Below are 22,330 nucleotides of genomic sequence, written 5' to 3'. Positions count from 1 at the left end.
GGGGCAACAGTCATTGACTTCAATAGAACTGTGACAATTTTCACCAACTGAGGATTTACACCTGTGGCTCAGTTCCAGCTCTTGAGTTATCTATGGCATTTGTGATGGGTGCTCTATTAAATAAGCACTAGTCGCATTAAAGTCACTACAGTATTCCAGCAGGATTTTGCCCTATAAATCTAAGTAACGTACAGTAGCTTCTAGAAATGTCTTGAGTTATACCTTTATCGTTACATATTAAAGAGATAAAATTCACATTGTATTTTTATTTGAAGTTAAATGGGTTTCCATTTAGTGTCCATTGCTTAATCTCTTTTTCCATGTTAACATCAATTTTATTCAAATTACCTTAGTAGCCCTGTGTCTCACCTATCAACCTTGTTTGCTGAAGTGTTGATCAAAAATTGTCCTCTTTGCAGATCGATAGGACCTTAGTGGGTTCCTATTCATTTCATATTTTGGCCCTCGTAAAACCTTCCCTGTGATCTCAGAAATGTCCCTAATTGAATCTTATCTTCTTTTGATTAAGTCCTCTCTTAAATCCTAATTCTATAATCTTTACTTACTTGAGCAGTCTTCATTGCTACAAGAAATCCCACTGAAGTCAATGGGACTTTTGAAGTACTGATTAAAATCTGGACAGAATCAGCTGGAATTTACCTTCATTTTCTTTAGTATATTTCACACCATGTGGATGAAGAGTATAGGATCTAGAAGCAAAGTTTTTCAAGTGGACGATAATGAAATCTCCAACTTCTGCCTTGATAATTGGGCCTAGGAACCCCAACCAGGAAGGCTTCTCAACTGTTTTGTTAAAGGAGTTATCAGTGAACTGTGTGTAGACAGCTTTTTTGTAAGTGCTTCCTATTCTGTCCGGGCCTCTTTGGAGAAAAACTCTGGCCTGTCTGCAGAGAAAACAAACACAGCCCTGTCAGAATACACTGATTCTTGAAAATGAATCTGTTAAAACACCAGGGATATTATTATTTGTATCATGATAGCACCCCGAAGCCCCAATCATGAATCAGGGCTCCATTGGCTAGATAGTGTACAAATACATACCAAAAAGACAGTTCCTGCACCAAAGAGCTCGCAATCTAAATAAGGGAGAGACTAAACATTTGATACGGAGACAGATTTTTCTACCTACTGTTCATAGGGGGATGATAGTATTTTCTGAGTTCTTTTGGTATATTCTGAGTTCTTCATACATGCTCGAAGAAAATGAGGGACGGTTTTCAACTTTTTTGAATATATCTTTGTAGCTCCACCTCTTCACCCGGTTACCTTCTTTAATGCTAATCTGCTTACAAGTTTTGATGGACAGGTCTGGGTTCTTCTGGATCCCGCCACTCACTCAGCAGGGTGTATCTTCTTTATTTTTTCCCATGAATTTATTTGGCGGTGCGCCTCCACGCCCCTTTGCTCCTTCCTGGCAGGGTCACCAGGACAGCTTGGGAGGAAAATTCTAACCACAGGGTAATCCCCACTTACTTGCCAGATAGTTGGAGACTTCCAAGAAATAACACAAACACATACCATATATTCAACACAATAATTATATTAAACAGGAGACAAATATAACATAACAGGGTAAAACACTATTTTTAGTGTCACCAGTGCCCATGCTGCTAATACCTGTGACTTTCCCCAGTCACGTGACTTGACGTAGCAAATGTAAGATTAGCGTTCCGTTGGTATGCGTACTTTGTTAGGGCCCTTGATGACCTAAGACCACAAAATTCTTCTCTGCAGTGGTTTAGCAGTGTGGCTAACTGGGTTCAGTACAGCCCAAAGGACTCACAAGTGTGAGAAGGTGGTAAATCCCTCCACAGGTTTAATATGCAGCAGGTTATAAAATCCTCAAACCCTTACTCCCTGGCTTGAGAAGACAGTTCAGGGAGTAGGGGGTCCCCAAAATGAATTCCCTGACTGACTAACTAAAAGATGGTGCACCCACAAACTCCATGAATGACCCTCAGGTTCAGAGATGACTCTGGACTCCTCAGTCACTGCAGAGGGGCTGATCTCTGCTGGCAGGGATCCTCTTCAGGCAGGAATCAGGCTGCTTCGGTCCCAGGATTTCCCCTCACCACAAAGGGGTGCAGGGCTCAAGGTGCAGATTACACAACTATACTAAAATCCAAACTGTCATCTCCTAGCCCAGCATCCAGACACACTCACAGCAGGCAGAAGCCCTGGACTAGCAGCCAGAGCAGAGCTGACCATGTGGTGACTGGTCTCACTGAGGGAGCTGGGGGGCGAACTCAGCCTGGCTGGGGAAGTTTCCCAGGAAAACTCTACAAACTGGGAGTCATCAGTGGAGAAGGAAAAACCCAGCTGAGGGATCTTGCTGTCAGGTCCCTAGAGGCCAGTTTTCAGGGGGAACCCTGCATGGAGGCCTGGGACTCACCAGCTCCCCACACAGCCACTCCTGCCCTTGCCCTGGCTGGCTCCAGACTCACTCAGAAATGGCTTCTCCCCTTTCCTGAACTCCCTGGGAGGGGCATCTCGCTCCCTACTGGTTGCCGGGCAGACTCTGCATTTGCTTTGGCTCCCCCTCCCTACCAGGGACAGTGTGCCTCTCCCTGAGCTGCCAGCAGACAGAGCCCCAGGAATCTAGGTAATCTCCTTGGGGGTTCAATTAATCCTGAATCTTAAACTGAAATGGGTTATTTTACCTTAAAGCAAAACTTGGCTAAGAAAAAAACCCTGAATCTCCTTGTCCCATGCAGGAATATAAATACAAGGGAGTTTGGCTCCATCTCTTCTTATGTTTCCATAAATACAGTGTGTATGTTGCTCACAAATTACATGGAAAGTGCATACAAGTTATTGAAATAACATATTACATTTATACCTTAATTTCTTTAAATCTCATTACAAATGATAAAACTGTTACTTCCATTATTAGGTTACGGTAGCTTTTGAGTCCCTCGAAGTGGAGAAGAGATATTACTCAGGTGTAGAAAGAACATTAAGGATATTCTTTATTGAGGTGGCTGATACAGGCTGTGCCAGTCAGGGAGAACTATAGATCTATCTCCCTAAGTATTGGCCTGGGTCAGGTATTTACGGAAGAGATTACAGGCTATAGTTGGGGAAATTTTGGCTCAGTTGGATGTTGTTTATGTGATGCAAGTATTAGCATTTATGTACTCTTAAATTCACTCCTGTTGGTTCCACTGAATAAGGACAACAGGACTGTCCTTTGAATTTGTGAGTTTTAAAAGGAAGATGCCCTTTTGCAGGTTCCCTATTTTATTAGAGATGATTCAAAACTTTTTCTCTAATTCTCCTTGAGATTTGATAGCTTATATTAAATAGGAACCAGATCCAAGCTGTCCCTAGTTTTTTGTTTTGCAAAATCATCCAAGTTAGTATGCCTGGAGAGATGGTATAAAACCTAAACTTGTTTCAGTGTAGACTGGCCTTGAGAATGAGTAAGCCTGGCACACACACTGAAGGTGTGACAATTGAAAGAAAACTGTGAGCCCCTGATCCTACCATCACTGAAGTTGGCAGGAGTTTTGCCATAGACTTCAATGTCATGGGTGGAAGGGGAAGCAAGCAAGTGTATTTTTAAAAAGCCCCTGTCTACAATGGCCAGGGAAACTGCTAGCACTGACTCATGTTTGATTACATGGTTGTCAACATGGTGCTAATACTGTTAACTAGGATATTTAGGCCAAATCCTGCAACGCTTATAGCCCATGTAATGACTGCTCACATCAATTGCCCTAGTTCAGAGATGGGCAAACTACGGCCCGTGGGCCACATCCAGCCCGCGGGACCCTGTGCCCAGCCCCTGAGCTCCTGTCCTGGGAGGCCAGCCCCCGTCCCAGCCCTTTCTGTTCCCCCTCCGCTCAGCCTCAGCTCACTGCACCGCTGGCGCAATGCTCCTGGGCGGCCGGGCTGCGAGCTCCTAGGGCAGCGCAGCTGCAGAGCTGGGCCTGACCCAGTGCTCTGTGCTGCGCGGTGCGTGGCTGGCTCCAGCCAAGCAGCGCAGATGTAGTGCCGCCAGCCACCAATGCTCCAGGCAGTGCAATAAGAGGGAAGAGGGGGTTGGATAGAGGGCAGGGGAGTTTGAGGGGGTGGTCGGGGGCGGGGGTGTGGATAGGGGTCAGGGCAGTCAGAGGGTGGGGAACAGGGGGGTTGAATGGGGGCAGGGGTCTTGGGGGGGCAGTCTGGAAGGGCAGGGATTGGATGGAGTGGCAGGGGGTAGTCAGGGGCAGGGGTTCCGGGGGCAGTCAGGGGACAGGGAGAATGGGTGGTTGGATGGCGCAGGAGTCCCGGGGGGGCAGTCAGGAATGAGAGGAGGGGTTGGATGGGGCGGCAGGGGACAGTCAGGGATGGGGGGGTCCAGGGGCTGTCAGGGGACAGAGAACAGGGGGTGGTGGATGGGGCAGGAGTCCCGGAGGGGCCATCAGGGGACAAGGAACAGGGGGGTTGGATGGGGTAGGAGTCCCAGGGCGAGAAGCAGGGGGGGTTGGATGGGGTCAGGGGCCGGGCCATGCCTGGCTGTTTGGGGAGGCACCACCTCCCCTAACCAGCCCTCCATACAATTTTGGAAACCCAATGTGGCCCTCAGACCAGAAAGTTTGCCTGTCCCTGCCCTAGTTGTTTCAAAAAGACTAATTGCTGGAGTAAGGATTATTCTGGGAGGAATCAATCCCCTAATTAAGAAAACGTTTGACATTCTGAAATTCAAAATTCCTCTGATTTCTACTCCTATGTGTAATTTGCTTGTACAAAATCCAAAGCATTTATCGTGGGGCTGAACCCTGGGTAGGCACAATTTGTTCAGTCTGTCAATCACACAGCTTCAAAGGACTGATAAGGAGCTCTGTGTAATTGGAGAGCACAGACTCAGAGCAAGAGGGTGAGTTACTGGAAGTCAGATTTCAGGAAGCTTTGCCAGACACAAATTAAAATTAGGGAGCATGTTATGGCTGTTCTTGGACTGTATAAATAATTAGTGTTTACTTGTAAGGCTTCCTGCTGATAGTTGCATTGTGTTCTTTTCTTTCTCTCCCCTAATAGATAATAGGATTCATAAAAACACACTCTCATAGCCTGAGGGTTCAGGAAAAGAGTGAGAGTTTAGGAGCAGTTGAAAATGAGATGGGCCAAATTCATTACAAATATAACCCTACTGAGTTGAGTAAATTTATACCAGGGATGGATTTGGTCCTCTGTAGTTTGTCACAAAGCAAATAAGAGGAGTGCAAATGTGTCATCTGACAGCGTTGCTCAGCATTTTGCTCTTCAGACTTCAGACCATTTACTCGCATTCCATTTCCCATCCAGCTGTTTGTTGGATCACTGGCTTCATGCTTCATGCCTATAGTTCTAGGAAAGAGAATGAGACTAATCGATAGTATCCCATGGGGGTTATGTCTGAAGAAGGAATGTTGTTTAGAGTGAAAAAATTCGAACTCTTCCACCAAAAACCCCAAAAGAAAGTTTTCCCCATTTTCTTTTTTGATTCATCTTTTTTCTATCTTATTTGATGCATCTCTTTTTAATTGTCCATATTTTTGTTCAGTCTTAATTTGTCACCCTTTTAAAATATTTCACTTTTTATTTTTTTCTCTAAACTTTTCTTTCTTCAAAACACTTAATTTCTTATTCTTCCCCACTGACTATTTATATGCTATTCAGTGTTTTCTCTTTCCTTTCTCCACCTGTCCCAATGTTACCTCACCATTGTCCATCCTCCTCATTCACCTTGGTCTTCCTTTCACTCTGTACAAACACCGCCACTCTTCAGCCCATTTGGGATAGAGGAAACAGAGTACAGTACTTATTGTTCTTCTGACAAATGAAGGTGGTGAATGTCTTAGAGGGTGACTGACAGTGAAATTGTGGATGTCACTCTTCAAATATGCATGAGTTTACAGCCCCATAGTTCTAGGATGTCAGACTTTTTGAGATTTATCTTTCTTTATCAGTTAGAAGCATGAAATCATTCCACATGCTTGTGTCAGTACGGCTCAGTTCATTGCATCGTTTATAGCCAGTTTAAGTCCCTCATGAGGACTTGGGCTCCTAGCCAGTGCTGATGCTGCATTGCTGTACTTATGCTAGCCTTTTCTTCAGCTGGCACTCCCAACCCCTGATATTTGTTGGGGTTCAAACAAAAAACACAAATCAAAACTCTGCCAAATGAGTTGCACTCAGTTTCAGGACTAAAACCATAAACATGCCCAGGTGCATTTGGAAGATTCATAAAGTTCTCCATGAACTTAGTGTGAGGTTTCAAGTTTACAGCAAAATGTAAAAACAGACAAATTTGATGTGGTCTCAGGATCTGTAGTGAAAGTTTCCATACCCTGCAGAAGTAGGTGAAAGCTTTCATGCCCTGACAATATCCCTTCCCCTCATTAAGACAGGATTGAATATCTAAAGCATGTGTATTATATACTAATATTATTTGTATGGCAGTACTGCCCGTTGTGTTAGGCTCTGAACAAAATGATGGTCACTCCCTCATAGAGTTTACAATTGAAGTAACAATCCTATATACTAGGATTCTGAATGACTGTGTCAAATAATCCATCATAATGGTCTATGTACATTACAAAATATGGGATGGTAGTAACCATATTAAGTCCTTGTCTCTGTGGCAAAAACACTAAAGAAGCAGTTTGTTGCTGACCTGCAGTTGGTGGGTTCTTTTATTTCAGATTCTGTTTAGGTTCCAGATGTAGTTATGTGAGTGAGATGTATTCTCACACTTGTGGCTGATTTACACATCTGTGTGTAATCACCTTACCAACTATTGCATGTCTTGTGCTACTCTTATCCAACTCATCACTTCATGAATAACGTTGGAATACCAAAGTGTCTCTGCCATGTGAGAAACAAATCTTTTTTTCTACACTACAGTGTAATTCTAAAACTGAATAGTGCAGAAACTCTTATGACCTTAGCTGAAAATCTCCAGCAAAATTGTGAAACCATTAAACATAGGAATTCAAGGTGATCCAGAAGAAACATACAGCAAATGTCAGGGGATTGCCAACAAAATATACCAGATTCTTAAAACAGTCTGCAAAATCTATTTACAGTAGACTTCTTAATAGTCCTACTTCTATTTTCTCTCCTTCTGAGATGCTTTTCCGTTTCCCCTCCTTATGAATTATATCTATTTTTGAATAGACCCTGTCTCTTGTATCTTTTTCACTAGCACAGACTAAGGCCCTGCTCTTGCAGTGAGCCCTGTGTGTGTGGAACCCTGTGTCCACAGGAAGCCCCTCTCTGGAGGAATGCAAGGGTCTGCCCATACAGAGCTTACTTCAGGATCTGCAGTTAGTTTCTCTCCTACTTATACAGTGATTGATCCTGGTCTCTTAGCATTTTGATGTCACATACAGGAGCAGGATTCCATTGTACTGGCAGACAGAAAGGAGAGTCTCAATGTTAAAAATAAATCAACAGAAGAAACATCTACTGTGTAAAAGAAATTGTGAACAAAATAATCTGAAATTAAACCAATGATGCATATCTCAGTACAAATGGGATTAACTAAAATAGTCAAAGCTCAGAGAGAGCTGAATAGCACAGCTTCAGTGCTGTAAAATTCTGAGTTTTCACAGCCACCATTTAAAAAAAAAAATCCTACCTTAAGTAAATATATGCACATGCAGCATCTTATCTATTTATTGAGAGATCAAAATTACACATCATGAGACATTCAGGGCCTGATCCTGCCATCCTTAATCAGCAAAGGCATCCGTTGTAATCGTACTGTATTCCAATGGGAGTTTTGCTGACGTGAATGGGCGCCTAGTCTGAGAGGCTCTTCTTCCATAAATACAAATGAATTTTTAACATGTTAGGAAAAACAGAAGGCCCCTTACAAGCCCTGTAGAAAATTACTAGGAATAAGGATCTGATTCAAAAGCCATTCAGAGCAATGGGAATCTTTTCATTGACTTCAGTGGGCTTTGGATCAGGTTCTAAACCAGCAGTGTCTACACCAACCATTATTGTAAAGTCAAGAGCATTTATATGTAGTTAGCACAAACTGAATGTTACTTACTCTTCTTCTGAAAAAAGCTGCCCAGATATTATATTTTTATTCCCAGGTGCATAGTTCCAAATGGTCTCTGTAATCCCAATGTAATACTCTCTGCTAGCTGCCCAGACTTGGCAACCACAACAAGCCAGCAAGCAGCTTACTAAGAACAGCTTCATTTTGCAGTCATAAACCTTGTTGGAATGATGGAGTAAAACATGAGACCAACACTGTGTCTCTTTATAAGATCAGTCCCCCTCCCACTCCCCAGTATGCTTTGATCAACAAAAGAAAAGGTTGCACAAGGCCCCTGTGTTGTCAGAGTAAACAGACGTTTGGATTCCAGTAACTAAGTTGGCTCAGGTGATGTAAAGCAAGCAAGACAGTTCCTTCTTCTTTTTTTTGTTTTACCAATCTGATATTCATGCAAATTAGTTTATGTGCAATCCAGATGATAAATTTTGTGGATCAATTTTCAAGTGTTTCTGATTTAAAGGGGCCCTCAATGATCACAGTGACTCTGAAATCATTTAGTTCCTATGTCATCTAAGTAAACTCTTTGCTTTTCCTCTTAGTTTTATTCCTAATACTTTAAGAATATTGGGGGAAACTCCAAACTGGCATCTGTTTTCATTTTGATACCATCAACCCTGTGCTTTTCTTCAGTAACGCAATCAGAAGAGAGCCAGAATCTGTGGGTTGGTCATGTGGGGGCAATGATTCTGCTGTATAGCCCCCTACCCCTTCTGAACCTATGGAACTTCCTCTTCCTCCCCTTTGTAAGGTTGGGACTCTATAGCCCAGGCTCTTGTGGAAAAGTGGGGGAAAGAATTGCTAGGGGGAAGGACCTGGTCCCCTCCAGGTGGCAGCTGATATCTGAGCACAGCACTACCCCTCCATTAATGTGGGACTAATACCTACAGTAGCATTAACCTACATTTCATGACTGCAATTCCCAAAAGATGTGGGTTTGTGCAGGGTTGAGAATAGCTAGCTAGCAGGAGAACAGCCCCTGCAGAAGCTATTCTGCTGTGGGGGAAAACTAGAGTTTCCCTTCCTCATGATTGCCCAGGATATTTGGGGTTGGGGATGTGGGACCTTTAACTACTCTTCCCCAGAAGAAATATAGTTGTGAAGTCCATGGGCTGAACTTCCCAGGGTTTTCTGGGCCCATTCTTTCTCCTGTGAGCTTTCCATGGAGGAGGAGGACTATATCTTTTGTTCTTATTCTTTTCAAAAGTAAGGAAAAAAAACAATTCTGCAATGACAAAAAGCATAACACATAGCCCGTGTGCAGGATAGCTTGTAACTGCAAGATACAAAGTATGTACAGAATGGTCAAGATTGTCTGACCTAATGGATTAGTCTAAATCTACATTTTCAAAGGTTTGGCCCTGCAAAATTGGTACACACCTGTTGTATGAAAATCCCACAAAAGTGGCAGCTCCAGGTGTGGTTTCCAAAAGCACTAAAGTGAAAGTTCCATGGTTCTTGTGCTTTTATGACACCAGGAGTATGCAAAAGGGGAGGCAAGCAGGGGCATGGGCCCCAGGGCTGTGGCGGAGGCGGAGAACATACCCCTCCAAGCATGGTCAAATTTAAATTCCTGAGTACGCCCCTGTATGTCACTTGGACATTTTTGAAAATCTCCCTTCACATTCAGAAACAGACACAAGGACACACTTTAATAACAGCACTTCCCATTGCATAGAGGCCAAAAAAGTTCAAATAAGATCTTATCAGCAGCTATTTTGCTACATTACAAGGCCAAAATGATTTATTCTCTTTCAGACGGAAAATTAATTAGAAGTCAGTATATTGGGTAAACCTAGCAGGTTCCTTTTTCATTACATGCCAATCCGAACATTGCTTTACGTGAACTGGTCATAGAAAGAGCAGAGTAGCAATTTTAATCACCATTCCTATACAGGAATTCAGAGCACTTTACACAAATAAAATACTCAAATTTGCTTTTTGCAAAATACCTTAAATAACAGCTCTATTAAATGTAGAATTCACTATTTAGTTCTCTATATGGTACACAGCAAAGGAGCAGCAGCGAATTTCAAAGCATAGTCAACTAACTTGGGCTCATGGGGCTCACGGTGTAGGGCTGGAAATTGGGTGCAGGCTGGAGCCTGGACTCTAACGTCTACACTGCTGAGACCCAACAGACTTCCCCACTGGGTTGCTCTGGAAGCAGAGTGATTCTGGTGCTCTGTGTGACACTGTGGAGCTCTGCTTCACTCCCAATGCAGGCCTGGCCTGTGCTGACCACCTTCAATCTAGTCCTTAGTGAGGCATTCTCCATTGACTCAGTTTGTTTTACTGTGACTCTCTGGGGCAATAGAGGTATATTACTGGACAATTTGAGCCCATCTACCTTCAGGTGCAACTTCCATTGATTTCAAGGAGAAATTTTGGTACCTATGCAGCTGAGGCAGATATTCCTGCAAAAGGGCTCAGCAGCAAATAATTGTGCTGGCTTTTTTACCATTAGGTTTCAGAGTTACTGCTCCATTTATATGAATGGGAGCAATTTGCAACTTTTTTAGAGCTACAACCAGGATTAATTTGGCCTGTTGCGTCTGTTCACACACTTGGGCAGTCTGTATCACATGTATCATTTTATGTTCAGTGGACTTTCTTCACAAGGGAACAAATCTCTTCTCCCTCTTCTGCATTATATCAACTTTGTTTGCTGACTCTAGGGTCCATTCTCCCAGCCTAGACCCAGTTATTTCTGCTGTCAGCACTGCCGAATCAACATGCTGCAGCTGCGGAAACAGATCACCGTTGCCAACTTTCACACAGTGAATAACCACCCTGATTTTCGCAATAAGTCAACAATCAAGCTAATCCCATTTCAAAACAAGGCCAAAACAAGCCATTCTCTAAGAACCCCAACACTCTGTGACTAGATTCCCCCAGGCGTGCAGTCTGGGACTATGGTAGACCCACAGTGCACCCCGACTCTCTCCCCCCTTGCCCCTGCTTGCCGGGAGCCAATAAAAAAAAAGAAGCAATAAGCTACAACAAGCAACAAGCCAAAAACTATCCAACAAGCAACTCACAAGCCAATTAAGCCAAAAACAAGCCCAATTTCTGTGTTTTTTTCCCCCAGGGGTTTGGCATGTCTGAAACAGATGTTTACTTTGCCTCCTGTACCATCAATGAAGTTGCCAGCTATGTCCGGAGTACAGAATTGCTGTTAGCATTGAATAGGGGAATAGGCACAAAGTAGGAAGAATGCAGGCTGGGTTTTAGCTACCAGGCAGATCTAGCAGTGCTGCTAGTTACAAAGATCTAGTTTTGGGTTGGTAATTGGTTAGAGAGGTTTTCACCTCTAGGTAGGGTGACTAGATAGCAACTGTGAAAAAACAGGACAGGGGTGGGGGGTAATAGGTGCCTATATAAGAAAAAGTCCCAAAAAACGGGACTGTCCCTATAAAAACGGGACATCTGGTCACCCTACCTCTAGGTCATTAATCCAAATCCAGCCTTGGTTTATCATCTGATGGCCTGTTTTAGCCTAGACCTCAGTGGACCCTGACACAGGTAAGGGTCATTACCAACGGAGCATGGAGATGCTTGCATAACTGCTGCCTATTCGGTGGATAAAGAGAAGATTTCAATTCTCCAGAGCTGTCAAGCCAGATCTTTTCATGAGCAATAAAGTCACACGTCTTTGTCTGAAACTACACAGATATGAAATGGAAACTTCTGACAGAGTAAATATGGACCAACAAGATGTTACCATGCTGGAGGGACAAAGTGAGAAACAGAGACAAGGGCTCCTGTATAAGCTTGAAAGCTTGTCTCTCTCACCAACAGAAGTGGGTCCAATCAAGGATATTATCTCACCCACCTTGCCTCTCTAAAAAAATGAGTACTTGTGGCACCTTAGAGACTAACAAATTTATTTGAGCATAAGCTTTCGTGAGCTACAGCTCACTTCGGACATCCGATTAAGTGAGCTGTAGCTCACGAAAGCTTATGCTCAAATAAATTTGTTAGGCTCTAAGGTGCCACAAGTACTCCTTTTCTTTTTGCGGATACAGACAGACTAACACGGCTGCTACTCTGAAACTTGCCTCTCTAATATCCTGGGCCCCACTGGGCTACAACAACACTGCACACTGTGAGAAACAGTCAACCGTTCTCAGTGGTGCTAAAACAAACCATAATGATACCTACAGATAACATCATTGTTTCCTATGGCTTATGGGTCTCCTATCTGGCTCCATGATCTTCTAGTCTCTTGCTCATGTCTTTTCCCAGACAAACCCATGTCTTTTTGTTCCATACTTAGAATAATTGCAGGAGTGCTTGAATAAGGGCGGTGTTCAAAAGATACCAGTAAACCACTTGCTGTAAATGTCCTTTAAAGTTTCTGGTCTCATTCAATTCAATAAAACCTCTCTCAATAGCCACTGCTTAAGGCTATAATACAGGCTTATCTCATTAATCAACCCAGAGCCTGAACAGAATACCTTGTTTACTGTCTTTCACCAATACAAAGGAGCCTTTTACCTAATGAAGGCTTTGCAGTGCTGGGGGTTTCTGTTCTTGAAACACACCACTCATGTGATTTCACAATCAAAGATAAATCATTAAGAACTTTTTAAAAAAAATCTACAAAATATAGCAATTCCATTGCATCTAGGGTTGAAATCCAGATTAAACAACATATTTGGTTGGAAAAGGTTTTTATTTTCAGCACATTGGATATAAATATTGGGGGGGGGGGCGAATCAAACACCTGTAACTTCACATATTTGATTGCTAAAACAGTGCCCCAGTGTTATTCTAGTCGAGGGGAAAATGTTCCGGTTTGGGAAAATTTTCTGATCTAAGGAATGCCAAGTGGGCAGCTTTACATTTTGCCAACATTCCTTTCCACCATGCACCTCTGACCTCCCATTCCACCTTGGAATGTGATCTTGGGGACTAAACCCTTTGTGACATTAGGCACTGAGACCCCTACAAGATGACAAGCCCTTACAGGTGTGAAGCAAAGTCTCTTCCCTCATTAAGAATGGCCATCTGTCTGGTGCTCTTTTAATCCCCCTCTTTTATCCAAGTATACCCCATTCCTCTGCTCTCTAATTACCCTAGGACTTCAGCTATGAACACCAGCATTGTGAACTGATCAGTCAACCACACACCTCATTGTGTATTTCCAGTTCCAAATCAGGCAGCAGCAGAGACACACACACACACACACACACACACACATATAAAGGAAGCATAGTACTGTGTTAAACATAAACTACTTTATAAAAAAAAGGGAAAGTAGCATTTTTATCTTCATAGTAAAGTTTCAAAGCTGTATTAAGTCAATGTTCAGTTGTAAATTTTTGAAAGAACAACCCTAACGTTTTGTTCAGAGTTACGAACATTTCAGAATTACGAACAACCTCCATTCCTACATTTATTCTACTGTAATTCCCCCTTTTATGGAAAATTCCTATAGAATTTAATGGGAATTAAACTAGTAGCTGTCAAGCTGTCTGGAGTGTCTCAGGAGCATGAGTACCAACCTCAGGGCAGACTGTTGAGAAGCAGGCACAAACCCCAAACTGGTTGTGAGTTCTAGACTTACATTTGATCTATCAAATGTAAACTCAGGTACTTTAATGGCCTACCCATGGAGTCATAGAAAATCCCCTTTGAACTGCTTTATTCTTTTTCAGAACATGATGCCTTTCCTGCTGACTTTTATAGGCTCAAAAATCTCCTCCCAAATGAGGTCTGTATTTAGAAAGGTATTTGTAAACTAGATTTTTTTTTTCTCACGAGATTTAATGTTGTTCTAAGGGCTTGTCTACTTGGTGCCGGCAAAGCATATGAGAGGGGAGTGATTTATAAAGCACTTTAATGTGTCTCGCTCTAACTGTTCCATATAGACTAGAAAGGTGTGCTTTTCAAACAGGACTGTGTTAATGTGAAGTAGGTTCCTTTTTAAAGTGCAGCAGCATTCACCAGGGTCTACATGGGGCAGTTAGAGTAAAACACACTAGTGTGCTTTACAAATCAGATCCCTCGGGTGTGCTTTGCTGTGCTGTGTAGGCAAGCCCTTTTAGTAATTCTCCTAAAATATGTTCTAAAGGGATTATTTGGCTTTGAGTATCTAAAGATAAAGAAACCAAAACCTGTTATTAGGTATGTTGATGATACCATGTTGAGCATAGCTGCCTTCCAAGCAGTTGACCCAGGTCTTTAAATCACGACTGGATATGTTTCTAAAATAAATGCTATAGCTCAAAAAGAAGTTATGCAATGCAGAAATATTGGGTGAGGTTTGGATGGAGTGGTGAATATTGGGTGAGGTTTGTGGCCTGTGTTATGCAGGAGGTCAGGCTAGTAGAAGATCTCTTCTGGCCTTAAAATCAAGTAATTTTCTACTGATCAAGAAATTGAGGCCTGACCCTATACACTGATGTCAATGGAAAGACTCCCCTTGACTTACTGAGGCCCTTGGAGACCATCTGAAATATTTATAAAGCCTAAATAAGGAGACGAAACAGTGGAATCTATGAAAGCATGGCAGCTTTACAGCACTTTCTTTATTGAAAACTAGAGATTTCTGTGTGAAGGCAGTTTCATAGCACTCATACAACACAAACTGGATGGCAAAGCAAAAGAGACACCGTTATCATTGTCATTCAGGATTAGCTGTGGTTAAGAAATGGATCTCGTATTTAAGAAAACATGGGAGAGCTTATATTTTAGCTATCAAAAACCATTTAAGTGAATCTAAAAGTACATTTCATGAGAGAAGTGGGTGTGAAAAAGAAATCCGTGGAAAATTAGTTTTAATGGCACCCACAGATCTGCTATGTAGAACAGTAAACACTGGAGGAGCGAAGCCTGGCTGGCAATGAAGCGTTCTCTGCTACATTCAGATAATCCCCGGCTGTCAAAGGAAATGGGAAGAAGTCAAGGAGACTTGTAGCATTAACTCTCAGTATAACTTACAGTTTGCACAATGGAAACATCCACATGATACTAAATCAACAGAGCTTCTCAAGATAAAACAGGTTTCAGAGTAGCAGCTGTGTTAGTCAGTATTCGCAAAAAGAAAAGGAGTACTTGTGGCACCTTAGAGACTAACCAATTTATTTGAGCATAAATTTTCGTGAGCTACAGCGCCCAACTGTGTCATCAGTGAAGACAGAAGCAAAGCTCCTATTGATTTCAGTGGGAGCAGTACTGGGGCTCCAGGCAAATCAAACCTGTCTATTACCTGAGTCCCTGGCAAGCAGAGTGTTATGTTGCAGTTCAAATCCCTGAAACAGTGACATTCCCATTAAAGACTGTTAAAAGGAGATTTTTATCTCCATTTACTCCAGACATCTTTTATTTATTGAATGGTCCTTTGTTTCACTTCTAGTAAGTAATGTAAATTCTGTTGATTTCAACATTTCATAAAGTACAAACTAATGATTTGTAGTTTCTCTATACTTCTGCTCAGTCAATGTGTTTTTTGTCTATGTCAGCAGATGCTTTTGCTTTATAGGCCAAGGTAAACTTGCTAGAGTTTTCCTTCCCTTCTAGAAACACTTGCCAGTGCATTTTGATACGACAATCACTTGCTGTTTAATAAAAACAAAACAAACTGGAGGCTGTGCTGAATGATCTGCCCACGATGAACATTGCGGGCTGCATAAGAACACGAAAGGCTTCCAAAGCCTAATGAATATGGCTAGCATTCTTGAGCTAGCACTTCCAGCTCTACCCAGCCTCCAGAGCAGACAATGAAACCTATCATACACTTTTATAACTGCTGGCTGCCATGCTGAAAATATTATTTCACACCGTAATGCCTACTAGTGGCACCACCTATTTAAACTAAGGTCATTCAACGTTATTTTTTTTTGTAGTATTGTTGTAGACCAGGAGCCCTTTGTGCTAAACCCTCACTTCTGAAACAGGGATTTCTTGGTCATTTTAATAGGGCTCTGCTGATATGTCCCACAGAACAACATTATGCACATTGACATAAAATACATACCAAGTTCTTGAGTGCCAGAACCCACCAGGTTGTTTCTTACTCTCTCAGCTATGAAACCCACTTGATGTTAAAGACAAACTTGGACTTGTTCCTAGGAGGTAGATGCTCAGCACTCTTCACTGACACCAAAGTCCTGTGTTCTCTCTGTATTAAGTACTGATGTTTAATTTTCAGGGTCATTTTATTTAACCTTCACATCCCCACATTCCCAATCAGAAGAGTTTAAGTGAGAAGCCTGGGATCCCTGCATGTTGTATGGAATGCAAGATGAATTTGAATAGTACAGTATGTTGTTAAATGCACTTGGCTACAATGCCTGGTATCCGATTAGGAAAGTAATGTTTCAAATTCATAAAAAAACAATGGCCAGATCCTCAGCTGGTGTAAATCGGCATCTGAGTGAAGTTGATGGAGCAATGCTGATTTACACCACCCTAAGATTTGGCACAAGGTCTTTTGTTACCTGTATAAAGAAAGAGTAGGTCCCACAGAGTATCTGTTTTAATTCGGCCATCACTTTAAGAAAGCAGATGATCACTTGAAGTCCACTAAGGGCTATGAGAATAGAGAATAAAATGATGTTCCACTCCACTACGTGCGCAGGTTCAGTGCACTGAGACCAGGAACTGTACGCAATGAGGTAACTACCAGAGAAACAGAAAAATGGGGAAATTAGACCAGTTTAATGCCTTGAAATTTAACACTCAATAATAATAATTCTAATAGTAATCATACAAAATAATAAAACCTGTTTGTTCTGATGTCCTGGAGCCAAATTCTGGTCTCAGTTACACCAGTGTAAATCCTAAGTAGCTCAATCAAACCCTGTGGTGTTACTCAAGATTTACAATGGTGTAACTGAGCCCAGAATCAAGATCAGAATTCACAGAATGCATCTTCTTCATTCACTTCACTGCATTTTTGTCATGGAAGTGTTAGAAGTTCTGCATTTTCTGCTAATGATACAAACTGAATTTAAACAGAGACCATTTAGATCCCTTCTATTTCATGAGTATCACTCAAACTGCAGTTGATTATACTTTAGCTGAAGCTGGGTTTTTTTAACCAGCATAGATCAGTAATGCCCAAATAATATTTCACTATGACAAGAGGATGGAGTGGTGACTGAGGGCACTGCCTAAGGGAGTATCACCATTTGTTATTCCCATTTGGCCTCCGGCCACCCTCTGTCTCCCTGCTAGCCCTATAGAGTATGTCATTCACCTTCTCTGTTGTATCATCATAACAACGTGAAGGAGATGCAGTATTGCCATCCTCAAGAGATCAGAAATCGTGAGTCAGATGTCCCTCTCCATCCATGTGTGATAATTTCAGATTGAAAAGTCAGCCTTTAATGCACACAACTGCATGCCTCTCCCTGGCTGCTCAGATGGAGACACCACATACCCTCTCCTCACCCTGAAGAAAGGAAATGGAAGGCAGTTCCCCTATTGCTGTCTTGACTCTCTCCCTTCCGAGTTTATTCCCTTTGATAAAAGAAGGGCTGGATGGTAAATAGTTTGAGAACCACCGACCCAATGAACGCAACATTATTCACACTAGCACATAGAATTTATTTTATTTTTTAGAATTGATGAGTTACAGATTACATATCAATCAAAGAACTTCTAACTTGTATCAGCCATTCATACAGGTGATGATGGCACAGTACAAACAATATAGGATTGATCTAGCCATTAGCAAGAAGCAGCACTTCCCTGACACCATGGGAGTTGGCAATACTGGAGATGGCGTGGTGCTATTATTGGTTCCAAGAACCATCACTGTAGTCGTATTTGTGAGGTTTTTAATAGGTTCAGTGCTAGCCTCCATTTCTCCTCTATTAATAAATTACACAGTTTGGGCTGAATCCAGAGTCCCTCACTTGGCATCTGGCCCTTCATGTTCAAATCAGGCTTTTTTTTATTTATGAATTAAAAAAAACAACAACCCAACAGAATATTACCATTATTAGTATGTGTCTCAATGGTGTCACCATAACATAGAAATAGAGAATACACCACATGTGTATAAGGATCCACTTCTTTTGTCTCTTCTCTAAACTGAAGTCAGTAATTCCTATATTTTAGAGCAATGGCTTTCAACCTGTGGTCTGCAGACCCTTGGGGGTCTGCAGACTAAGATTTTCAAAGGGGTCTGCACCGCCATTCAAAAATTTTTAGGGGTCCACAAATGAAAAAAGGTTGAAAACCACTGTTTTAGGGAACAATCCCATATACTTGCTGAGGAATTTGGCTTTTCATCTTCTTCTATCTAGGATTTCATGACTAGTCCAATGCTTAGTGTACTCCACTGGAAGTTGGAAGAACTTGACTTTATCTTACTTGAAATATTTCCATATTAAAAAATCTTATCCTTGAAAAGGAGATGGTTTCAAACTTCTGCATTCAAAGCAGTCACAGGTTCTAGATCTGTACTTCACATATGCTTAGGAGCTTTGATATCTCACTGGAAGATTAGCCAAATTAGCTGAACATTAAACTTTCTCTGTAAAGATGCAAATAATTTTTTTTCCTTTGTGTGTTCTGCTCAGAAACAAATTTAAAATATGCAGTATTCATTGTGGAGCAAAGATTTTTAAAAGCTAAGAAAATACATATGCTGTGATAATGGGTAAATTAATTTTTATCTATAAATTACCTCCAAAAGGACCTTTTTATCTTTTTTCTGTATAGTTTCTTATAGCAGATATAAAGATGTTTCTTACCCCCCTGCAGTGTCTTTGAAGATATAACCCCAGCCAGCTGGAGTATTGCAGAATGGGCCTTGCACTAAGCCCAAAGTAGAGATGATGACATTATATCCCGAAAAAGCAATTCCAAGCAGGGCTAACACAACTGAAATGAAACTCTGTATTGAAGAGAGAATAAATGTTATCATCATGGGGGTTTCACCTAATCAGAGCCAACCACCAAACAACATGCCCTGGCTCCTTTGCCAGGTTTGTACCTTACAGGCATAGTTGTTCAAAATTCAATAGGAAATGGGATCAGGACAACAGTGAGACCCATCCCTGGCAACAGCATTTTCTCTTTTGGGATTGTGTCCTCAGGGGAAATGCCAAATTTCTCCAGAGATAAGACAGTTTTATTCCCCTTGGTTTTTAAAATGTACTTTTGCAAACGCATTGTAGCAGGCCAGGCGGGCACTACCACACTCCTAAGACTTGTTTGCATCCCAATCAGCATTTACGCAGATTCTTTATTTTCCATCTAATGTAAGAAGGGGGTGTGAGGAGGTGAAGGAGCAATTCAGCAAGGGAGAGAGTTGAAAGATAACAGTCCAAGGCCATCAGTGTTCTTCCTTAACTCTTTTGTTTCCTGGGGACTTCACCTGTGCAGTTGGAGGAAGCAACTGGACTTGTGATGACCCGTGGGGTTGTCTCTACCCTGACCCAGGGTTCTGTCCTAATACAGAGAGAGGACGGAACTAGCCATAAAGAGGAAGTCAAGGTTTGGCTGGGGAAATGGGGGAGGAGGGGAACTCAGAATGAATGCTGAATAGAGAAACAAAAGACAAAACCAAGACTCACCCTGTATGTTTTGTTACAGCTCTCGCTCTGGCAGCATTGATAGAACGTGTCACGCTCCAGTGTTATTAGAAGTGCTGCTAACAGAAGCATCTGTAAGGGGGAGACTGTAAGATGAGTGGAATAACTGGAGATCCTGCACCTGATTCTCTCCTGCCCGTGCACAGTAAGTGTAAAATGCCACCAGTCTGAACTGGTAGCACTTTACACCCCCTTTGCACAGAAGTATATGACTGCTGCAGGTACATGGCAGGGGAGAGTCAGGGCCATAGTAAGACATGACTGGAAATTTTGCAGAAAAGAACTAATGAGCTTCACTTCTCTCTCTGCCAATCCTCCACATGCAGCTTAGGACTTTTCTCAAAGTGTTAAGTTATTTGACATTGGTTGGGTAATTTCACCAAGTAAATCTTGGACTTAAGTTCATAATAGTTTCCAGCATTTAAAAAAAACGTATCCAAGGGGCCTCTGGTAAGGGCCATATGAGGAAGGGAAGGGATGGCCCCTCTGGGTTGGAGGAATGGGGAAGGTAAGAGGAGGAGTGCTAATGTAGACAAGGTGCTGGCAATATCAGCATTTTAAGCACCATGTTGTGTAGATCTGCTTAAAATACTAGCAGCCATCTGGATTTCTGCCTACACTAGGACTCTCATGGATGATCCCATCGTTGGAACTGAAGCAATAGTAACTAGAATGGGAAATTTTAGTAAAAATACCCTGGTGTAGGCACAGCCTGAACCTCTTGCTATTTGATTCTCTGTTTGTAAAATGAGGACAATGGTAACTCTCATGAACTCCCATGAAGGGCTCTGAAATGGAAAAGTGCTAAATGGAAGTTTTGAAATCTCTATATAAGGTATTTCTAATTTTTGTGGTTGGTGCTTCCCAAACCTCCAGCTTATCAGTGTTTCTCCATTTGAGTTTCTGGGCCTCCAGTAAATTTTCTCTGATCACCACAAGTTTGACATTTTTCAAAGACTGATGTAAAACATGCACAGTGATAGTTTCAAAATTAGGTCTCATCTTTATTCATTTTACATCTTTCCCTTTTTAATGTATCAGTAGAAAGACCCTACCAAATAGAATTGACATTAATAATATAAGATACCTGTCTAAACACATAAGAGGGCTGTGGCTTTTTAACATGGTGTACTATGTTCATAGGAACTAGCGGTGCTGGGGGTGCTACTGCACCCCCTGGCTTGAAGTGGTTTTCACCATATACAGGGTTTACAGTTTGGTTCAATGGCTCTCAGCACCCCCACAATGCAAATTGTTCCAGCACCCTTGACTATGTTACCACAGATAAGAATATTAAAAATCTGTTAGAAAAAAGTTACTGTGCATGATCTGCCACTGACTGTAATTGATTGACTTGTCTAAGTTTTTACACAGCACCAGAGCTTTACTGATTAGTGGCCATAGCACATCGTGGTATAATATGCACAGTATCTGCAGTCAGATTTGCAGTTACATATATAAGAATTTTCACTTTTAGCATAACTCCCAAACCCAAGTAGATGGTTAGCCAATCCCCTCCCACACACTACTGCACAAGCTTTGCTTATATGACAAAAAGCATGCAAACCCACCTCCCAAAATCATGTTAAAAAAAAAAAATCACGTACATGCCAATTTTGTTCAGCTGTCCATGATCAATGCCCTTGATTTTTTAAAGTTGATCAAATTTACTGCCTATAAAATTAGCTAAACTAATTTATCTCCCCTTTAAAAGCAAGATCATGACACAATCACACCTTGCTGCAGGGTTATCCCTACAGATGTGATTGTGCTAACATCATTTGCACTAGCATACAACTCAATAAAATCCACAGAACCGACACTTACCATCACACCAGAGAAACATATTCCTTCAAAATACCACACGTAGTTGGTGAGCTGGTTACTGGTGGCGTATGAAGTTTTCCCATTAGGGAAGTATAACAGGATATTAACAACAATACTCCAAAGTGCAAGAGGTATCAACAGACAACTCAAACAGCCTCTGCATTTTTGTAAACCCATCTCTTAAGGACTTTAAATACTTTCACTATTCTAAGCCCACACAGGGCTACTTCTTTTAAAGTTGCAAAACCCTGCCACCTTCTTGTTTTGATGCAGTCATTTTGTATTCATGGGAACCTGGTTGCTGGGGTATGGTTCCAGTCAAACAATCCCAGTGCTAAAGTAAGTGCTTTACTGTTTGTGGAACAAAGGGCAAAATATCACTGGCTGAAGGGCTAGTCTATCTCCTGTGCTGGAGCGTGTGACTGTTTCTTTGTTTCCCTCTAAGGGCTATTCCTTGGGGAGCTTGAGATTCAAATGAGTGTCTAGAAGAATCAGGAAGGAACACAACCCAGGGTTATAACAACAACACATCAAGCATGTGTATATCACTTTTTCATCTTCTAAAACACATGGTTTAGAAATATAAACAAAGTAATGTCCACAGCACCCTGCACACAACATGCCTCGCAGGTAGGCCCTGGACTGTGAGACCTTCCAAAGTTTACTATTTTCTGAGGGGCAATGAAGTATTATTAGAACTAACATATTTTACGTACTTTATGTTGTTATCTTACAGCACTCTTGTGAAGTAAGCCGGTATCGCTGTTCAAGAACTGGGTTCTATTCCTGGCTCACTTCTGTGTCTGTTTTATCCCCCACTCCATTTGTCTCTTCTGTCTATTTAGATTGTATGCTTTTGGGGGCTAGGGCTGTTTCTTACTATATGTATGTT

The 22,330-nt window shown here is 41.8% G+C and overlaps 2 protein-coding genes across 4 annotated transcripts in view; both read right to left on the bottom strand.

The window, feature by feature from the left end:
* CP (ceruloplasmin) overlaps window positions 1–8,258 on the bottom strand; it is a 35,170-nt gene extending 26,912 nt beyond the window's left edge. Inside the window, exons 1-2 of one of the 2 annotated variants that reach the window (XM_074963789.1) lie at window positions 8,048–8,258; window positions 661–905 (exon numbers count right to left, since the gene is read on the bottom strand). In XM_074963789.1, coding sequence (XP_074819890.1) covers window positions 661–905; window positions 8,048–8,202 — 400 coding nt within the window. In that variant the 5' untranslated portion in view covers window positions 8,203–8,258. The remainder of the gene's footprint in view (window positions 1–660; window positions 906–8,047) is intronic. The other variant, XM_074963788.1, reaches the window with a different exon arrangement.
* Window positions 5,233–21,867, bottom strand: TM4SF18 (transmembrane 4 L six family member 18). 2 transcript variants are annotated; one of them, XM_074963792.1, is made up of 5 exons: window positions 21,439–21,867; window positions 19,594–19,683; window positions 18,769–18,911; window positions 16,504–16,684; window positions 5,233–5,352 (listed from the first exon to the last, which is right to left on the bottom strand). In XM_074963792.1, exons 1-5 carry the CDS (start codon window positions 21,613–21,615, stop codon window positions 5,332–5,334), a joined length of 612 nt encoding a protein of 203 aa, XP_074819893.1. In that variant the 5' UTR covers window positions 21,616–21,867; the 3' UTR covers window positions 5,233–5,331. The 2 variants fall into 2 exon arrangements, with proteins under 2 accessions (XP_074819893.1, XP_074819894.1); XM_074963793.1 differs by lacking the exon at window positions 5,233–5,352 and adding an exon at window positions 14,273–14,942.
* Between the last annotated feature and the right edge of the window lie 463 nt (window positions 21,868–22,330).

Source organism: Natator depressus, chromosome 9 (assembly GCF_965152275.1).
Source record: "Natator depressus isolate rNatDep1 chromosome 9, rNatDep2.hap1, whole genome shotgun sequence".
NCBI classification, from domain to species: Eukaryota; Metazoa; Chordata; order Testudines; family Cheloniidae; genus Natator; species Natator depressus.
This window is presented reverse-complemented; position numbering and strand designations above follow the sequence as displayed.

Excerpts from the sequence above, each read along its gene's own strand:
- TM4SF18 (XM_074963792.1), bottom strand. The coding sequence starts at position 21,615 with ATGGGTTTACAAAAATGCAGAGGCTGTTTGAGTTGTCTGTTGATACCT. Across the intron at positions 18,912-19,593 it reads GCTGTAACAAAACATACAGG|AGTTTCATTTCAGTTGTGTT; the intron begins GTGAGTCTTGGT and ends TCTTCAATACAG. Across the intron at positions 16,685-18,768 it reads TTCAAAGACACTGCAGGGGG|TTACCTCATTGCGTACAGTT; the intron begins GTAAGAAACATC and ends TTTCTCTGGTAG.